Source organism: Stigmatopora argus, chromosome 7 (genome assembly GCF_051989625.1).
Source record: "Stigmatopora argus isolate UIUO_Sarg chromosome 7, RoL_Sarg_1.0, whole genome shotgun sequence".
Classification (NCBI taxonomy): Eukaryota; Metazoa; Chordata; class Actinopteri; order Syngnathiformes; family Syngnathidae; genus Stigmatopora; species Stigmatopora argus.
In genome coordinates this window covers 8,122,647-8,138,593 of record NC_135393.1, presented here as the reverse complement: position 1 = coordinate 8,138,593, position 15,947 = coordinate 8,122,647, and the positions used below count along the sequence as shown (strand labels likewise).

Here is a 15,947-nt window from a genome sequence, read left to right as displayed (position 1 = left end):
GGGACCACCACAGCAATATGCATGTGCCTACTGAAGCTGCTTTTTTTGCCATATATTGAACACGAAACCAATAAAGCACTAGCACACACACACTTTTCCCCAAATAATCACAAGCAGACTTGTTGACATCACCCATCCCTTCAGGCCAAAATTTGGGGTCAATAAGAAAGGAGACATTCGTAACCTCTGTAGGACAAAACTACTTACATAAATGAGACCGGAGTAGTAACGGTCCTTGAGGTTGTGAAGTACGGAAGCTTCGTTGAGGCAAGTGAGCTCGGCCATGTCCTCCACCTTGCTAAACTTGGGCGGGTTCATCTTTTGGATGTCATCTTTGTTGACGGATGCCTTCTTTCCATTCTCTGCTAACTCCACGAGCACCTCTTCGCCGCGCTCTTCACGAATGCTGGCTGCCTCAAAGCCGTGGCGCTCTGACGGGATCCATACCAGCCTCTTGGCGGTCCAGTCCGCCTGCGAGGCTGGGTTGTAAACCACGGCGCGGTCCACAAAAAGGTAACGCTCTGGATCCTCTTGCCCACTCCTCTGTGACATTGTTGGTGGCTACAAGAAGCGACCCTCGTTACTTGGGTACCTGCAGCCAAGATACAAAATATTAGTACAAGTAGTTTTTGGAGTGTCACTTCTATTAGAAGTTTCAAAATGAGACTAAGGGGGAAAAGATCGAAGATTTAGTCATAAAATCTAATTATTAGTCATCAACGGTTGGATATTTGAAGGAGCCGACTGTAACACAGAAAGTGTCAGGAGAATAATTGGGTTTGAGTCGGCCCTTTCAATCAGTTGCAATTCAATTATTACCAGCAACGTCTTAAGCAATAATGAACAATAAACCAAAGATGCATTCAAAGTAATCCCAGATGTCAGTCATCAATTCTTACAGTAAATTTCCGATTAGACAAAAAAATGCACAATCTTTGTGATTTTTAGCAGAAAAACATAAAAAAAAACCTAGAAGCAAACGTAATGTTGCTCTACAATAATAAATCAATTAATTTGTCCTGCAATGACAGGAGTCAACTTTTTATGTGGAAAAAGTAACTGAACATTTCTTGAGATATTGTGACAATATAAGTGTTGTTCCTAACATAACTTGGATTCTGGTATAAATGACGAGGAAAGTGAATGGGTGGAAGGAAACCTCTGATTCAACCACAAAAAAACTCAAAACAAAACACGAGTTATCTGATGCTGATACTCAACAAGTATCAAGAAAGATTTAAGAAATGGTACAAGTGTTAACCTTTGATCGACTGCGATACAAATAAAGTTGAATTGTACATTCAATAACATACATCAACATAAGTTGTATAAATCCTCAATATATATCTTAATAAATATCGGCCTCTTCTAACTACTAATAATCGGTATCGATCTTGAAAAACCACAACAATTTATGCTTAAGTAAATCCACCAACCAATTCATTCCTACATTGACCTTTAATGCCTCACGCCTCCATCCTTGAACATAACCATCCTACGTGTACTGCAGCTGAGTCACCAATAAAACCTCAGCTTCAGTTTAAAATGCTCTTACACATAACGGCCCTACATTTTATTTAAAAGACCAAGAAAATAGAGGTGCACTGTTCAGTATATCAGTGACACTTGTTTTCCCCCCCCACATAGACTAATATGCAAATGAAAGCAGGTTCCATAAAAATAAAAGTTAAGTAACGAGAAGGAAGGAATTGGTAAAATACAAGACAGTTCAAAAGTTTGAGGTTGTCTTTGATAGAACCTGAGCAGCAGTAAAACGTAGGTTTCCTAAAATGTCAGAAAATTCCTGCGATATAGTGAAATATATGCAATTAGAATGTGTAAATATGGATGTACAGTGGTACCTCGACTTAAGAGCACCCCGATATACGAGCATTTCGAGATAAGAGTAAAATTTCGAGCAAATAATTATCTCTATATACGAGACAAATTTCGAGATACGAGAAAGCCAGGTGGCCAAGACATGAGAGGGTGTTTATGATTTTAGCCCACTGTCTTTTTTGCCGCATCTCTTTCGTGTATAACAGATATCTACGAGCACTGGACGGAGCGTTGCATTTTTTTTCAGTGTTTATTTTCCCGTCAATCAGCGCGAATGGCGGAGCGATCGCTAGTACGAGGAGTATATATAACTTCTCATTGGCAAGTGGTCATGCGTTATCCTATTGTGAGAACATTTGTGTGCATCATTTTCGGAATATTTTGAAGGGAATACAAAAGCAACCAGCCCATCCATTGATAGTTAAAGTCAAGGTGGAGGCGGGGCAAACAGCAAACCCGGCTGGCAGAAAAAAGGTATAAAAATGTAAAACAAAATTAGAATTAAGTTTAGTGTAAGGTTAGATTAAACTTATTTGAGTGTGTCTGCATCGTAATCCAAGTTCATTTAAATTTGTTTATGTTATGAAACGAGCGTGCAAAAAGCGCTGCCCCGTCTCTGTCCGTCTCTCTTTCTCTCCCCCTTCGAAATCCGTATAATTTTAGTACTACTAAACACATTTTAGTAATATTAAACCACTAGTTATGTGTTACTTTGTTAATAGATGGCGAATTAGAAGAAATAAAACATTTTTTCCAATCCAATATCCTGTTTTTGGTGTTTTTTCAGAGTGTTGGAACGAATTAATTTGTTTTTAGTTCATTTCAATGGGAAACGTTCGTTCGAGTTACGAGAATATCAACATTCGATGCTCAGTCCCGGAACGAATTAAGCTCGTATCTCGAGGTACCACTGTATTTAAGTGAAGTTGCGGAGATTAAACCGTGATTAAGCAAGGGGCTAAAATATTTGAGTCGATGATTCAATGTGACTCCTTTGACTAGGAAGAACTTCTCCGGGCAGTGAGCCTGCATGTCACATGGGAGAAGATTTACTGACGAACGCTGGGAGATGTCGAACCCACAAGCAGGTCCCGTGCTTGAACCCGGCAAGCGCCTGTAGGACACAAATGTGGGTCAGGTCACAGAATAATAGTGGGGAGGGGGGATCAGTGTGGCTGCTGTGGGTGACTGCATCCCCTTAGCTCTACTTTGTATGCCCCAAGGCGTACAGAGTTATTCGTGGGCCAAAATGAGTGATACAACTGAGCTACCCTAAGATGGGATCACACATCTTAATTCAATAGGTCTTGGAGATAAATACACAAATGAAACTCACAAGATTCATTTCAGTTGATGTGGACTTAAAAGTCAAAGTATCATGGGTGCACCATTAATTTTAGTTTTGTTCGAGGTCAAAATATGAATCATGAGCAAGAGAGCTACTGTCCATAATGCTTTTTCAGAGGTTCATTAAACTGGACAAAGAGTCAAACACACAAATCCTGCCAGCACAGTCGCTGCTAAAACATTGGAGGAACCCCACTGAGTCTCCATCATGATGTCACTCATTAGGTTAAATCCCTTAAAGACAAATCAAAACATCAACACCAATGTCTGCGACTTGGTTACCCTTTATAAAACAAGTTATTTTCTATTCTTGGTCTCATATTTTCACTTTATTTTTTTAAAGATAATGTAGTGTTTTGTTTCAAGGCATTTTATTATCTTTATATATGGAAAAAATGGAATAGCTGCCCACTGTAGTGACGACCGCCTGAAAACAATGGAATTCTCATAATTTTATATTGATCATAAAAAGATCTAAATGTACAACTGTATGTTTTGGACTGTCTGTTTATCTGCTAACCGGCTAGCTTCAAGTTGAAGTGGTCAAGAAGATGAACCGACGTCACGAACCAACTAAAGTTGCACTTAACGGTGATCTGCTTGAGAGTATGATCAAAACATTAACAGAGAAATTGCAGATTTATCTTGCGAGGAGATCTGATTTTCTGTTTCGTGTTGCTTGAGACCTGAACTCCATCATGGGTGTGGGCGGCTTAAAGACGTCTGCCTGGGGATCAAATAAACCCAAGGCAGACAATGACCGCACCGGCTTAAAACTCGTGGATCGTCTAAAAAAACGTGCATTTATTCCTGGACTACATCATCGGAAAGCTAATTCTAACGCGTTTTGATGAAATGTAGCGACGTGGTTAGCATTTGGTCGTCCACCATTGAAAAGTCACAGTACAATAATCCGCTAGCTACAGTTGACTCACGCCACTGCTATCCACGCCAAGGATGGGGGTTAAAAAATACTTTAAGGTCCATCTTGAAGCACATACCGCACGCAGCGGGTGAAGATGATCCTGCTGTGGCGTTTATCAGTGTCCGCGGGGAAGGTTAATACGAGGTAAAAGAGTCGCTTCTTCTTTATTCGGCCGCTCTCTCATCAGTGGTACTCCACCACCTGGCACGTGCCTCTCAACCAAACTCTGGCCGGCCCAGAGGGAATGGTCGCATGCCAGAAACGCCCATCAAGCAAATTCGTGATCTGATTGGTCCTTGTAAATACATACTCATCCGCGATTGGTTAAAAGCGATTTCCATCTCCTGGTTGGTGACACTGCGGATGGGCGGTGGATGCTCCTGCGGTAGCTATTTTACCTCATCCTCCAAGTTTTAATACTGCAGTTTATTTTAAATTTTGATTCAAGTTGAATTTTTTATTTGGTCCTTTGAACGATTTTTACAGAATGTAGTAGTGTCTGCAGGTTATTTTGTTTGTTTATTATTTGACACTACTATATGGTGTTTGTTTTAACCAAAACATGTTTAAATGGCGCCCTCTGTTGAATTAGGGAAACGTTACACGTCAAAGCTTCTTAACCCTTTCAGAGACTGTGGTAACATCAGTGGACAGCTATTCAAGGATGATCATTAACCCTTTAAGAGCAATTGACTACTTTTGGCACTAGATTTTTAAAAAAAAGTTAAGACCTATACCCTTAAAATGGCATGATGTATGTATATCATGCATGATGTATGTATATCTCATCTCCCATCTCATCTTCTGAACTGCTTTATCCTCATTAGGGTCGTAAGGGGTGCTGGAGCCTATCCCAGCTGACTCCGGGTCAGCTGGGATAGGCTCTAGCACCCCCCGAGTGAGTATAAAGCGGTCTAGAAAATGAATGATTAAGTTCAACACAAATTAAGATGATTATTTAAAAAAAAAAAAGGGGGAAGGTAGCTAAACTGATGATTCTAAATTATACATACGTGGGAATGGGTAAATGGTTATACAAACAGTTGATATAAATGGGAATGTGTCTACTTTGTGGGACCTAAATGGAGCATAAATAGTCAATTTTAGTGACTGTTTTCCATATATTAATCACAAAAACCTATGTATAATAATGATTTGTTTTTGGGGGTAGCTTATTTATAACTGTTGAGCTCAAGAAGAGTAAATATTTAACAGTCATTGTCATTCATTGATTTATCAGTCTTGTGAATTCAGAATCACAGATCCAATTACTTTCTGTTTCAGAATCTTTATTGACTTTTAGAATGAAACACATTGTTGTATGATCAATAAAATTATTGAAGAACAACTTATTGAGGAGGTTTTGTTAGGTGTTCTGTAAAAATTGCAAAAGGAACATTAATGTTAGACATAGATCAGCATGGAAAAAAAGTCATTTGAAAAATTAACATTATACCTCTGACTGTAAACCACACACTTAGTTATTTTCTCTGTTCCACATCTTCAATTGTCTCCAGGAGGCGAGCATTATTTGTCTCAGGAAGAAGCATTGTCAACAAACCCCCACCTAAAGCCATCATGGAAAATATGAGTCTTGGTAGACCAACCCACACCTCGTCAAGAAGAGCCACCAGAGGGGATATAGCCACACCGAGACGGGCCAGGAAGGAACAATAACCAAAACCATTTTGCCTGTGACAACACATGTAAGAAACCACAACTTTTAGATAAAATCAACCCCTCCCCTTAAAAAAAACTGTAAATTGGGCAAGTGACGGTATCACTGTAGTTTTGTTTCACTGACCTCATTACTGTGGGGTAGAGTTCTGATGTGTACAAATACAAAACCGTAAAAGCTGCTTCAGAAAACATCTTTCCCACAGCGGACACTGCTGTCTGACATGCAGCCATGTCTGAAAATAAGATATCCAGGAGACACATTCTCATGTCCACTGACCAGATAATTCGTTTTTCTCTCTCAGTCACTTACTGGATGGGATTAGTACGTTGCAAAACAAACACAATGCAGTCAGAAGAAGTCCACCACTCTGATTGACCCTCCGTCCAATTTTGTTCAAAGTAAAAAGGCAGAAAAGCTTTGCTGGTATTTCGCTGACTCCGTAAATCAACTGTGTGACAAAAATGTTCACGCCGTATCCGGAGACATTCAAGCCTATTCCATAATAACTGCAAGCTACTGCAAACCTACGAATGGAAAAAGAGATCAGTTTGTAATACATTCATTCATTTTCTGAAACGCCTTATCCTCACTAGGGTCGTGGGGGGTGCTTCAGCCTATCTCATCTGACTCCGAGCCTGAGGCGGGGGACACCCTGTATCGGTGGCCAGTCGATCGCAGGGCGCGAGGAGACGGACCACCATTCCCGCTAACGCTCATACCTAGGGGCAATTTTTAGTGTCCAATCAGCCTACCGTGCATGTTTTTGGAGGGAGGAAACCGGAGTACCCGGAAAAAAACCCACGCAGGTCTGGGTAGAACGTGCAAACTCCACACAGGTGGACCGGCCTGGATTTGAACCCAGGACCCCAGAGCTTTGAGGCCGACGTGCTAACCACTCTAGCTGCTGGGCAGTTCGTAATACATTGTATTGGAATTACAATACAGCAGAAAATTTGAAGTCCAAGGTCTAACAATTCAGAATTTGACAAAAATATTCACCCAAAACAAGGCAAGAAAGTCAGGCCAATTAAGGGGCCATGAGGGCTGCCACAAGAAACTCAAAATCTCAACAGAAACGACAAGTATTGATCTTTTGAAATATAACACGACGACCCTAGCATTGCCGCTGTTATGTATTAAAAGGGACAACAAGAAAGACCTTGCATGAGCCATACATACCACACACAGCCAGCAATTACAGTCCGTTTTCTCATCATTGGAGTCCTCACCAGATCCACCATAGAATACTCTCTTTTTTCATTTTCTACCACAGTTATTTTTGACAAATCCTGCAGGGGATGAGGCAAAGCAAAAATAATTCCTTACTCATTTAAAAAAAAAAAATGGCTTCAGTCTCGCTTAAGTCACAGACGAGAGTTTGCACCTCAGGTTTTAGGTCGTGCATGAACTGCTCCGTGCGGTTTGCTTTTGCACACTTCCTCAAGTATATATAAGCAGGCTTCACCTTCCCATGGCTTATCAGCCATCTGGCAGACTCTGGAAGCCACCTATATAGACAAATAAAATGCATCTTTAGTTATGGTAGTAATGCTTTACTTGTTCAATACTGATTCACGCCTTACCACCAGCAAATGATTGCCGGCAAGAGGGGACTTGTTGCCGCGACTATCAGATAACGCCAGTCGTTCACCAAGTAGGCCAGAGCACCGAGCAGCGAACTGCCCAGACTCCAGTCCATGCTCATTAAAATGCACACCAAAGTACGACGTTTGATGTCCGCCCACTCTATGCCTACAATGAAAGACATCTTAGCATCACTTTGGAACATTCTGCTTGCTTCACAGTCTACAATCGGGACAGAAAAAAAACCCTTCATGTCTCATGGACATATATATGCATGTCTTGGACAAGTGAGAGCATTTTGATATTGGATTGGATTGGATTGGATAACTTTATTCATCCCGAATTTGGGAAATTTCATTGTCACAGTAGACAGAGGGTGAGAATGCAGACACAAGAAAATACATTTTAGACATAAATAGGTAGGTAATAAATAAGTTGATACATATATATATATATATATATATATATATATATATATGAATGAATAAATAAATACATGTGTTGCTGAAATATATATATATATATATATATATATATATATATATATATATATATATATATATATATATATATATATATATATACATATACATACATACCCATAGATGTACATGTATACATACGGTTGGTCTTAACATTCAGCCATTTGTCTTGTTAAAGAGCCTGACAGCTGATGGGAGGAAGGATCTGGTTGGATCTATGGTGAAGCTATTTTAGCATTGGGCAAAATTTCGACAAATACAGCTCGATTACTCTACCCAGTCTAATGTTATAGCCAATGCAGTGTTATGTGAAACATCTGAGGACGCAACAGATATGAATATGACGCCTAATAACTGTGGCCGCACCCGCAACAAAGGGTTCACTGTTCACAGTTGTTTTAAATAAAAATGTAAATAAGTACAAATGATTAAAAATAAAAATATATATGTATAAGAAAATATTTTTGTCTCCTAAAAACAACTCCTATAGTAGATGTAGATTAATCGTGGACGACATATTGGCCTTTGAAAGGAACACTTAACAATGATGTGACCCACGAGACGCCAGCTTTAAGGGCTCCACATTAATGGCTTTTAAAAAGACTACTATACAAATCTAACATGACTTCAGCAGATTAGCTAGTTCCCATATCCACTCACATAGAACAATGGTGATTATGCTGATTCCAGCACTTCCAAAGCCGGTAAAGAACCTCATGACTGCAAACATGGGAAAATTAGTTGACAGAGCACTAGCGAATCCAAAGATTGCGGTGATCAGATATGACACCAAGAGCATGGTTTTCCTGCCAAATCTGACAGAGAGAGAGAAAAAAAATCAAAATTGTATACCAAAAGAATTCCCGTATTGTTTACTGCTAAAGTAAAAGTTGGAACTTAGATTCCAAAGCTAGGCGTCCAAGAATTCAATGCACAAAGCCAAAAACTTGATTGTTTGCTTTTTCAATTTTAGCATAAACAAAAACATTTATACATCCTCTAAGACAATTAACATAAATCTAAACGACCTGTCAGATAGACTGCCCAGCACTGCTGCACCAAACATGACCCCCAAGAAGAAGATAGTGGCTGTAGTTTTGTTCAGTCTCTTTTTCTCACAAACTAAATCCCACTGCAGATCCAATTGCAATCAATTATTCGACCGACAATTAAGGTTTTGGCTGAAACTTTGTAGGGAAACAGAGATCCAACTCACCTCGGTGGCCAGAGTAGACCTCATAGTGGAGGTATCGTACACCCATCCATTCTTACAAAGCACTGTCGGTAGCACATTAATGTCAGAAGAGTTCAGCAACAGATGATATTGAGGCTCAGCAAACATCTGACAAGAGCTCAGACTCTCATTTTCCTGGACTGGAATGCTGACAATGAGCTTTTCCTGACTGGAGAGATCCGTAAAAACAGTTTCAACATCTAAAGCGCTGATGTTGCAGTGGTGAGAAGGAACAAACGCAATGAAATTGTTCAGCAGAAAGTGAAAAGGCAAAATCAGACGAGGAATCGCCATCATTAGCATTAGCCTTAATTGAAAAGGCCCAAAGCCTTTCAATTCTAACAACACGTCATCATACTTCATCCTGAACGTAGGATAGTTGCAATGACAGCGAGAAGCAAAGAAAAAAGTATCTTGGAGCCCTGGTTACTGGACACTTCTGAGAATCTGTGACAACATGGTCACATATTGAGAACAGTCCAATATTGTATCTGCATCAACACACAATTTGGCAGGTGATCTATTTTAAGAATAAATGAGTTGCCAGTTGCTGTTGGGTACTTGTTGCAATTATACATTACAAGAATTTTTCACCTAACCGTACCTTAAAGAAAACAATGTAATAAATGACCTGACGAAAAACTTTCCTTTCCTCATTATTTATTGGCCAGGGAGATGAAGCTGTCCACAGATAATATTTTATTTACTTATTGCACAAGTGCGACAAGTTGGGACTAAAGTTTGTCTCCTTTCAAGCACTGGATAATGACTGACAAAGGTTTCTTTAGAAAGTGTGAGGTATTGTGAAATCCAGCTTCATTAAATAAAAAAATAACCCTTTTCAAGGCGAAATTTACTTCCCTTTCAGGGAAACTGCTTTATTCTTTCTCGGTCATTTAAACCATGCAACAGATGCAAAATGAATGATTTTCAGTTTTAGTCATTGAAAGAATTTCTAGATTTTACTGTTTTTCAGCAAATGTCTACTACTATTCAGTTGAAAAGTTTAGGGTTCATATCAAATCAATCAAACAAACAAACATCACAAAAGTGGAGTTCGTGTGCATGTACTACTCATAGTCTTATTTTTTATTCATTCTTTTGTCATTTATTAACCAAATTCCCAAAACATACATGTGAGGGTCACTTTAAATTGTTTATCTTCCATTTGTAACATTGTCGCCAAAACAAGACTGACATAAAATACATAATATCAAGTCGAACAATCCTTCTGTAATCGTACTCTTACTGAGCAATAATACCACAACGCTCAACATGTACATCTTCCATTTTTACAGACGCATTTTTATTTCCAGATTCCCAAACACGTTAAAAAAATACCTCTGACGCAACACTTTCATATCTAATCCACAATTGTAATAATTTTCAAACATATGCATAATCATTGACTTAATTTAAAATCTCTTACAGGTTACAGTCTCTTCCAGTCCAGTCAAAAGACAAGTTCAGTTATTGAGTATTCAAACTTTATTGCCATGTGCAGTTCCAGAGTTGTTTTCCTTCCTGGGCATACTGAATAGAATTTGAGCATGGTATACACCATGCATTCCATTCTTCATTAATTCACATTACTTGGTGTTAATTTTTCCCTGTAATGTAGTACACAGGATGTTGATTAGTACTTTCATGCATGGAATAATTAGTTCAGAAAAATACAACAATATGACATTTTTTTAAAATCTGTATTTAATCCTTATGTATATATACATTTTCCACCGGACCTTATTTGCTTTGCTCATCACAACTTGTCTCTACCTGAGAATCTTTGGGACAGTTGTATTTTTCCAATTTAAATGTGTACAGCTGGAAACGGTTTTATTTATGAAACAGATTAACTGTTTCATACACTGTGATTGCCTGAATTAAGAAGGAAATCAGAATGTGACATGCAAACAAAGAAGGGAGAAGGAAAATAGTCTTATTTACTTTTCTATAGTAAGTAGACTAATTTTCCAATCCAACACTGTGCACACTACCAATTTCTTGAAATATAGATTTGTTTTTCTTAAAAATAAATAAATAAAAACAAACACAGGACTTGTATATATTATTAGATTTTTATTTTAAAATATAAAATATTAGATTTGATTAGATTAGAATTTTATTTCATCCCGTATTTGGGAAATTTCTTGGTTGCAGTAGCAAGACAGACACAAGACACTGTAGACTTAGGTAAAAAATATGAAGGAAATAGGAATGATTCCAATGTTTATTCAGGAGTATTATAATTTTAGAAAGAACAAAATAAATAGACAAATTGTGCGGTGGGGGTTGACGGTTTAGAATACTGCAACCAAAACTGTTTAAAAAAGCATAAAGAAAAGCACAGCTGTCAGACCTAGAACGATTGACCTTTTTTTTAACTAAATAACTATTAAATTACTAAAAAAAAGGCCGACTCTCAGATGCTGTAGGCATGTACGCTGTTTAAGTGCCTAGTGTCTAATTTTTACAATAGCTGGTTACAATATGGATGATGTTTTGTTAAGATGTTTCCCACGTCTACAGAAATCTCATCGACCATGAGACAGCTGGCCTACCATTAAGAAACTGTTAGGAGTTAGTGAGACTAAGCTACTGTAAGTACGCAGAAAAAAAGAGCACGAGTGCCAGAAGAGGTTTCAACACATTACCTTGGTTTATCAAGATCGTCAATAAAATCGGGCATTTTGGTATTTCGTGTTTCTGGCAGGAGTAATGCCACTAAACCAGACACGACCGCCATTCCACAGTAAGTCATGGCGGGTAGGAGAGGCAACATATCCTCAAGGAGCATAATCAGTGGAGATATGGAAACAGCCAGCCGTGCCACAAAAGACGTGTAGCCTACGCCGTTCTGTCTGGATACAAAAAAAAGGCGTTTCATGTAATGCAATGCCAGAAATAGTTGACTCAATTTCTTGCGGACTAACCGTATAACTGTAGGATATAACTCAATTGTGTAGAAGAATATGACTGTAAATGACGCTTCAGACACACCTTTTCCCAGGACTCCGAAAATTGTACGAATGATCCACCTCTCTAAAGGAAGTTTCAACATTTTATCGGATTGTTTACAGTATATGTATAACACCACGCTTTACTACCTTTTGGGACAAACATATTGATGAAAAGGAAGAGTCCAGTCAAAAGCAAGGTCCCTGCCTGAACAATTTTTCTCCCAATTTTTTTCAATGAGATATAAAGGCCAAACTTCATTGGCAATTCAGTTGATGCAAAGATAAATTGAGTCAGGTACAGGTTTAATCCAAACCCGCTGATATTCAGACTTATTCCATAGTAGGTAAATGCCACTCCAAACCTGCGGGAAGGGAAAAAAAAAACATTCAATGACTCATTGGAGAGTTGCGCAGAAATCTACACAAAACACTCTATTTCACTTCCAGGAATCTTAAACTAACCGTTTTAATAATTCAACAAGGTGCAACCTTTGAGCTCCTTTATACCCGCTTTATCAATGAATTGCTCAGAGACAAAGTATTCTGCGGAGTTTACAAATAAAAAAAAATTACCATACAATCCCAGAGCATATGGCAATTTTCCTTATGTTTTTTGTCTTGAAAAGATCAATAAAAGTGTACTTCTTGTCATTTGTGTCATTATCAAGAGATTCCAGTAAAGTCTGCAAAGCAAAGATGGAAACGTAGCCTTACGGGTCATCTCAACACTGACTGAACCGAAAGAAAATTAAGTCAAAATTTACCACTGTGGTGATGGAGTCCATGCACATGCGTCTGTTGTTCATTTCTGCACATTGATTGATATAATAATGGGCATCCTTCACCTTTCCGTTAGCCACGAGCCACCTCCCGGACTCCGGAAGCCACCTGACCATACAAACATTGCCTCACCTTGAAATAATTGCCTACATATTGCAAACGCTGCACCTTCAATACCTCCAAGCAACCAAAGACAGTATTAGTGGTGAAGTCACAGCCAGAATGAGCAGTCTCCATTCATTTACCATATATGCAATTCCAACTAAAATGCAGTTTCCGAGTGTCCAATCCAAGCTGAAGAGTATTCCAAAAAGAGTCCTCTGTTCCACACCCAACCATTCAAAATCTGAGGAGAGAATTGTATAAGAGAGAGTAGCCAACCCATGTAGTGAAATATGAAAATATGACTTAAATTACTTAGGACTATTGAGATGATACTTATTCCAGAAATGGACATCCCGGTAAAAAAACGCATTACTCCAAACATTGCGTAAGACATGGAGAGTGCACTTAGCACGGCAAATGTCATAGTTGTCAAATAGGACACCAAGAGCATCCGTCGCCTGCCAAACCTGTACACAGAAAAGTAGTATGTTATTTACTGGAATACAACAATTGAGTTTCCATAAAACTTGAGTTAGATCAATCTACCGGTCACTAAGATATCCAAACAAAGGGGCCCCTAGCATGACACCAATGAAGAAGATGGTGGCCGTTGCCTTGTTCATACCTTTCCTGCTGCACACAAGATCCCACTATGGAGAAAATAATGATGTTACATTAGGATGACCAAGGATGTCAGACTCTGGTTGGTTCGCGGGCCGATTTAACGTCAACTTGATTTCACGTGGACCATTTTAGATATAATATTTAGATTTTTTTATATAAATGGATTAAAAGAACTGGATAAAAGCCCAGAATATTCAGTTTTTTATAGATCTAAAACAATGTTTATTTTAGCTTTTTTAAATATATTTTTAGATTTTACAAAATGATTTTTGAACTAAAAACACAGAAAAAAATGATTACAAAATTATAATTATTGATTTAAAAAGGGGGAAAATCAGGAAATTTAACATACATCTATACTCTTCATTTTAATTTGATCCTAAAACAGAAAGTCAGCACTCATGATTTACTTTCCCGGGCCACACAAAATGATGTGGTGGGCCAGATTTGGCCCCCGGACCGCCACTTTGAGACATGCATTAGACTAAAATTTTTAGATCATCTTCATCATGTCTTTATTCTTTAAGCAATACGTGTATAAAGCTGCTAGGGTTTTGTTCCTTTTCACATTTGACTGCGAATTAGTAGCACTTTTAATTCCAGTAATGCATTAAACTATTGGGCATCATGATTTTTTGTTTGTTTCGCTGCCAAATTACCCACAACTTCCACCATGAAGTTGTACTGCAAAACACATTCATGGCAATGAGAATGGGCGTATTTTCCTCGACTCTTTAATTTGAATAAATATTTGTCATTTTTAAAAAGATTTAAAAAATAAAAACCTCTGAGTTTTTTTCATATATCTGGTATCTAATGTGTGGTGGTTTTGAACTTGTTCCAAATCTAAAACTGCCATGAAAGTTACATCTGTTGTGATTATTTTTCCTATATAAATTGGATCACAAATTAAACAAAAAATAACTTACTTCTGTTGCCAATGTTGATTTAAAATCTTGATGGTCGTACACCCATCCATTTTGACACTGAACAATAGATGGCTTCTCACTGCTGTTCAAAAGGTGCAGATGTTGAGGCTCGGAAAACATCAGACAGGAGCTCGGACTCCCATCCAACTCTGTCGGAATAGCAATTGCCAGCTTCTGTTCCAAGGTCAAATTTGAAAAGATGCTGAGGTTATCCAGTGTGCTGATATTGCAGTGGTGAGAGGGGACCCCCGCCATGAAGTTATTCAGCAGGAAGTGACAAGGTAGCGTGATTCGAGATAGGACCTGGATCAAGATTAACTTCATTTGGAATTTTCCAACTCCACCAATTTCTGCAAGTATGTTGTCAAATTTCATTTTGATTGGCTTCTGGACTCACTGAGATGAGCTCCCGTATAAATGGAAGTAAAGTGCGTTCAGCCCTGAGCCCTAAGCTTTATCATAGCTAAGTTAATATTTACACGTCTTGAACCCTTAATCCTATTTGTCAGCCCCCAGACGAGCTAGACTGGTGGCTGGTTGTGCCTGACACCCTATCACAGGCCCAGCCCCTAATGACTCAAGTGCTGCCTGGTGTGAGTCATTTGCCTGCAAGGAGTATACAAAGCCACCAGGAGGTCATGGTGAGCCTGGCTATTGGAGAATCCTCCTGTCGTTTTTTTTGCTGTCAGCATCTCTTTCCTGGGTGGGAGGAACTCACAGCATCACCGCTCTGATCGACTGTGGAGCGGACGAAAGTTTTATCGATCACTCCGAGGTCTCTAAGCTTGGCATTGGGACTCGGGCTATAGATAGACCCCTAAAAATAACGGCACTTGACGGGCGTACCTTAGGCAGAGTGGAGCAATGGACGGACCCTGTTCTACTCTGCCTATCCGGGATACAAGGTTAAGGTATTACATTTGCTGTATTTTCAATTGAAATGTATAACTATAATTTGAATCAGATTTTTGTTATATTTTTGGGGTGATGTGTTAAACTTGATGTCTAGTTTTCTAATTGCTGTTTTGTGCTCTGCATTTTCAGAATAAAAAAAGAATGTGTCTCTTAGTATTACTTGATTGCAAATGTTTAATAGTTTTAATTGTATGCTGGGAAGGTTATATTTTGATGGATTAATTATTAATACAATTTAATCAACATGGAGACATCTTTAACCATACACTGGTTACAACTTGCAAGTGAAAATCACTCCCGATTCATCTTCATCCAGGAGGATTCTGAAAACCGGTATCCGCTGTCCATTTTGTCGCGCCATACTCAAAACATTTAATGTAATCTGATTCAAAACAATTACATAAGCTAACTGAATAACACCCTTAAGGTCAAAAAACAACTGCCACAACAATCTCATGGTAGATCGAAACCAAAACAACTGTAAGAATTTGCAGAAGTAAGCATAATAATTTATTTATAAGGTAAACAAAGCAGCCGTATTT

The 15,947-nt window shown here is 38.6% G+C and overlaps 3 protein-coding genes across 11 annotated transcripts in view; all 3 read right to left on the bottom strand.

The window, feature by feature from the left end:
- Window positions 1-4,324, bottom strand: part of LOC144077099 (myosin-10) — a 46,424-nt gene extending 42,100 nt beyond the window's left edge. For all 7 annotated transcript variants that reach the window (XM_077604567.1, XM_077604571.1, XM_077604569.1 and 4 more), the window contains exons 1-2: window positions 4,188-4,324; window positions 208-592 (exon numbers count right to left, since the gene is read on the bottom strand). In XM_077604567.1, coding sequence (XP_077460693.1) covers window positions 208-552 — 345 coding nt within the window. In that variant the 5' untranslated portion in view covers window positions 553-592; window positions 4,188-4,324. The remainder of the gene's footprint in view (window positions 1-207; window positions 593-4,187) is intronic.
- A 1,059-nt stretch (window positions 4,325-5,383) lies between these two features.
- Window positions 5,384-9,455, bottom strand: LOC144077740 (solute carrier family 22 member 7-like). The gene is made up of 10 exons (XM_077605688.1): window positions 9,075-9,455; window positions 8,887-8,990; window positions 8,519-8,673; window positions 7,376-7,544; window positions 7,177-7,300; window positions 6,972-7,081; window positions 6,102-6,316; window positions 5,916-6,024; window positions 5,568-5,803; window positions 5,384-5,486 (listed from the first exon to the last, which is right to left on the bottom strand). Exons 1-9 carry the CDS (start codon window positions 9,453-9,455, stop codon window positions 5,593-5,595), a joined length of 1,578 nt encoding a protein of 525 aa, XP_077461814.1. The 3' UTR covers window positions 5,384-5,486; window positions 5,568-5,592.
- A 751-nt stretch (window positions 9,456-10,206) lies between these two features.
- Window positions 10,207-15,002, bottom strand: LOC144077489 (solute carrier family 22 member 7-like). Of its 3 annotated transcripts, XM_077605271.1 has the most exons (10): window positions 14,491-15,002; window positions 13,484-13,587; window positions 13,250-13,404; window positions 13,010-13,178; window positions 12,817-12,940; window positions 12,626-12,735; window positions 12,200-12,414; window positions 12,026-12,134; window positions 11,747-11,953; window positions 10,207-10,702 (listed from the first exon to the last, which is right to left on the bottom strand). In XM_077605271.1, the coding sequence occupies exons 1-10, from the start codon at window positions 14,863-14,865 to the stop codon at window positions 10,672-10,674; spliced, it is 1,599 nt and encodes a 532-aa protein (XP_077461397.1). In that variant the 5' UTR covers window positions 14,866-15,002; the 3' UTR covers window positions 10,207-10,671. The 3 variants fall into 3 exon arrangements, with proteins under 3 accessions (XP_077461397.1, XP_077461396.1, XP_077461398.1); XM_077605270.1 differs by having other exon boundaries at window positions 11,747-12,134; XM_077605272.1 differs by lacking the exon at window positions 10,207-10,702 and having other exon boundaries at window positions 11,798-11,949.
- Between the last annotated feature and the right edge of the window lie 945 nt (window positions 15,003-15,947).

Coding starts and splice junctions, on each gene's coding strand:
- LOC144077740 (XM_077605688.1), bottom strand. CDS start 9,455: ATGAAGTATGATGACGTGTTGTTAGAATTGAAAGGCTTTGGGCCTTTT. Junction 8,991..9,074: donor GGTCTACTCTGGCCACCGAG/GTGAGTTGGATC, acceptor TTGGATCTGCAG/TGGGATTTAGTTTGTGAGAA. Junction 7,082..7,176: donor TGCACGACCTAAAACCTGAG/GTGCAAACTCTC, acceptor CATCCCCTGCAG/GATTTGTCAAAAATAACTGT.
- LOC144077489 (XM_077605270.1), bottom strand. CDS start 14,865: ATGAAATTTGACAACATACTTGCAGAAATTGGTGGAGTTGGAAAATTC. Junction 12,415..12,625: donor ATATGCTCTGGGATTGTATG/GTAATTTTTTTT, acceptor CCCTTCCCGCAG/GTTTGGAGTGGCATTTACCT. Junction 12,135..12,199: donor CAATATGTTTGTCCCAAAAG/GTAGTAAAGCGT, acceptor AACTTCCTTTAG/AGAGGTGGATCATTCGTACA.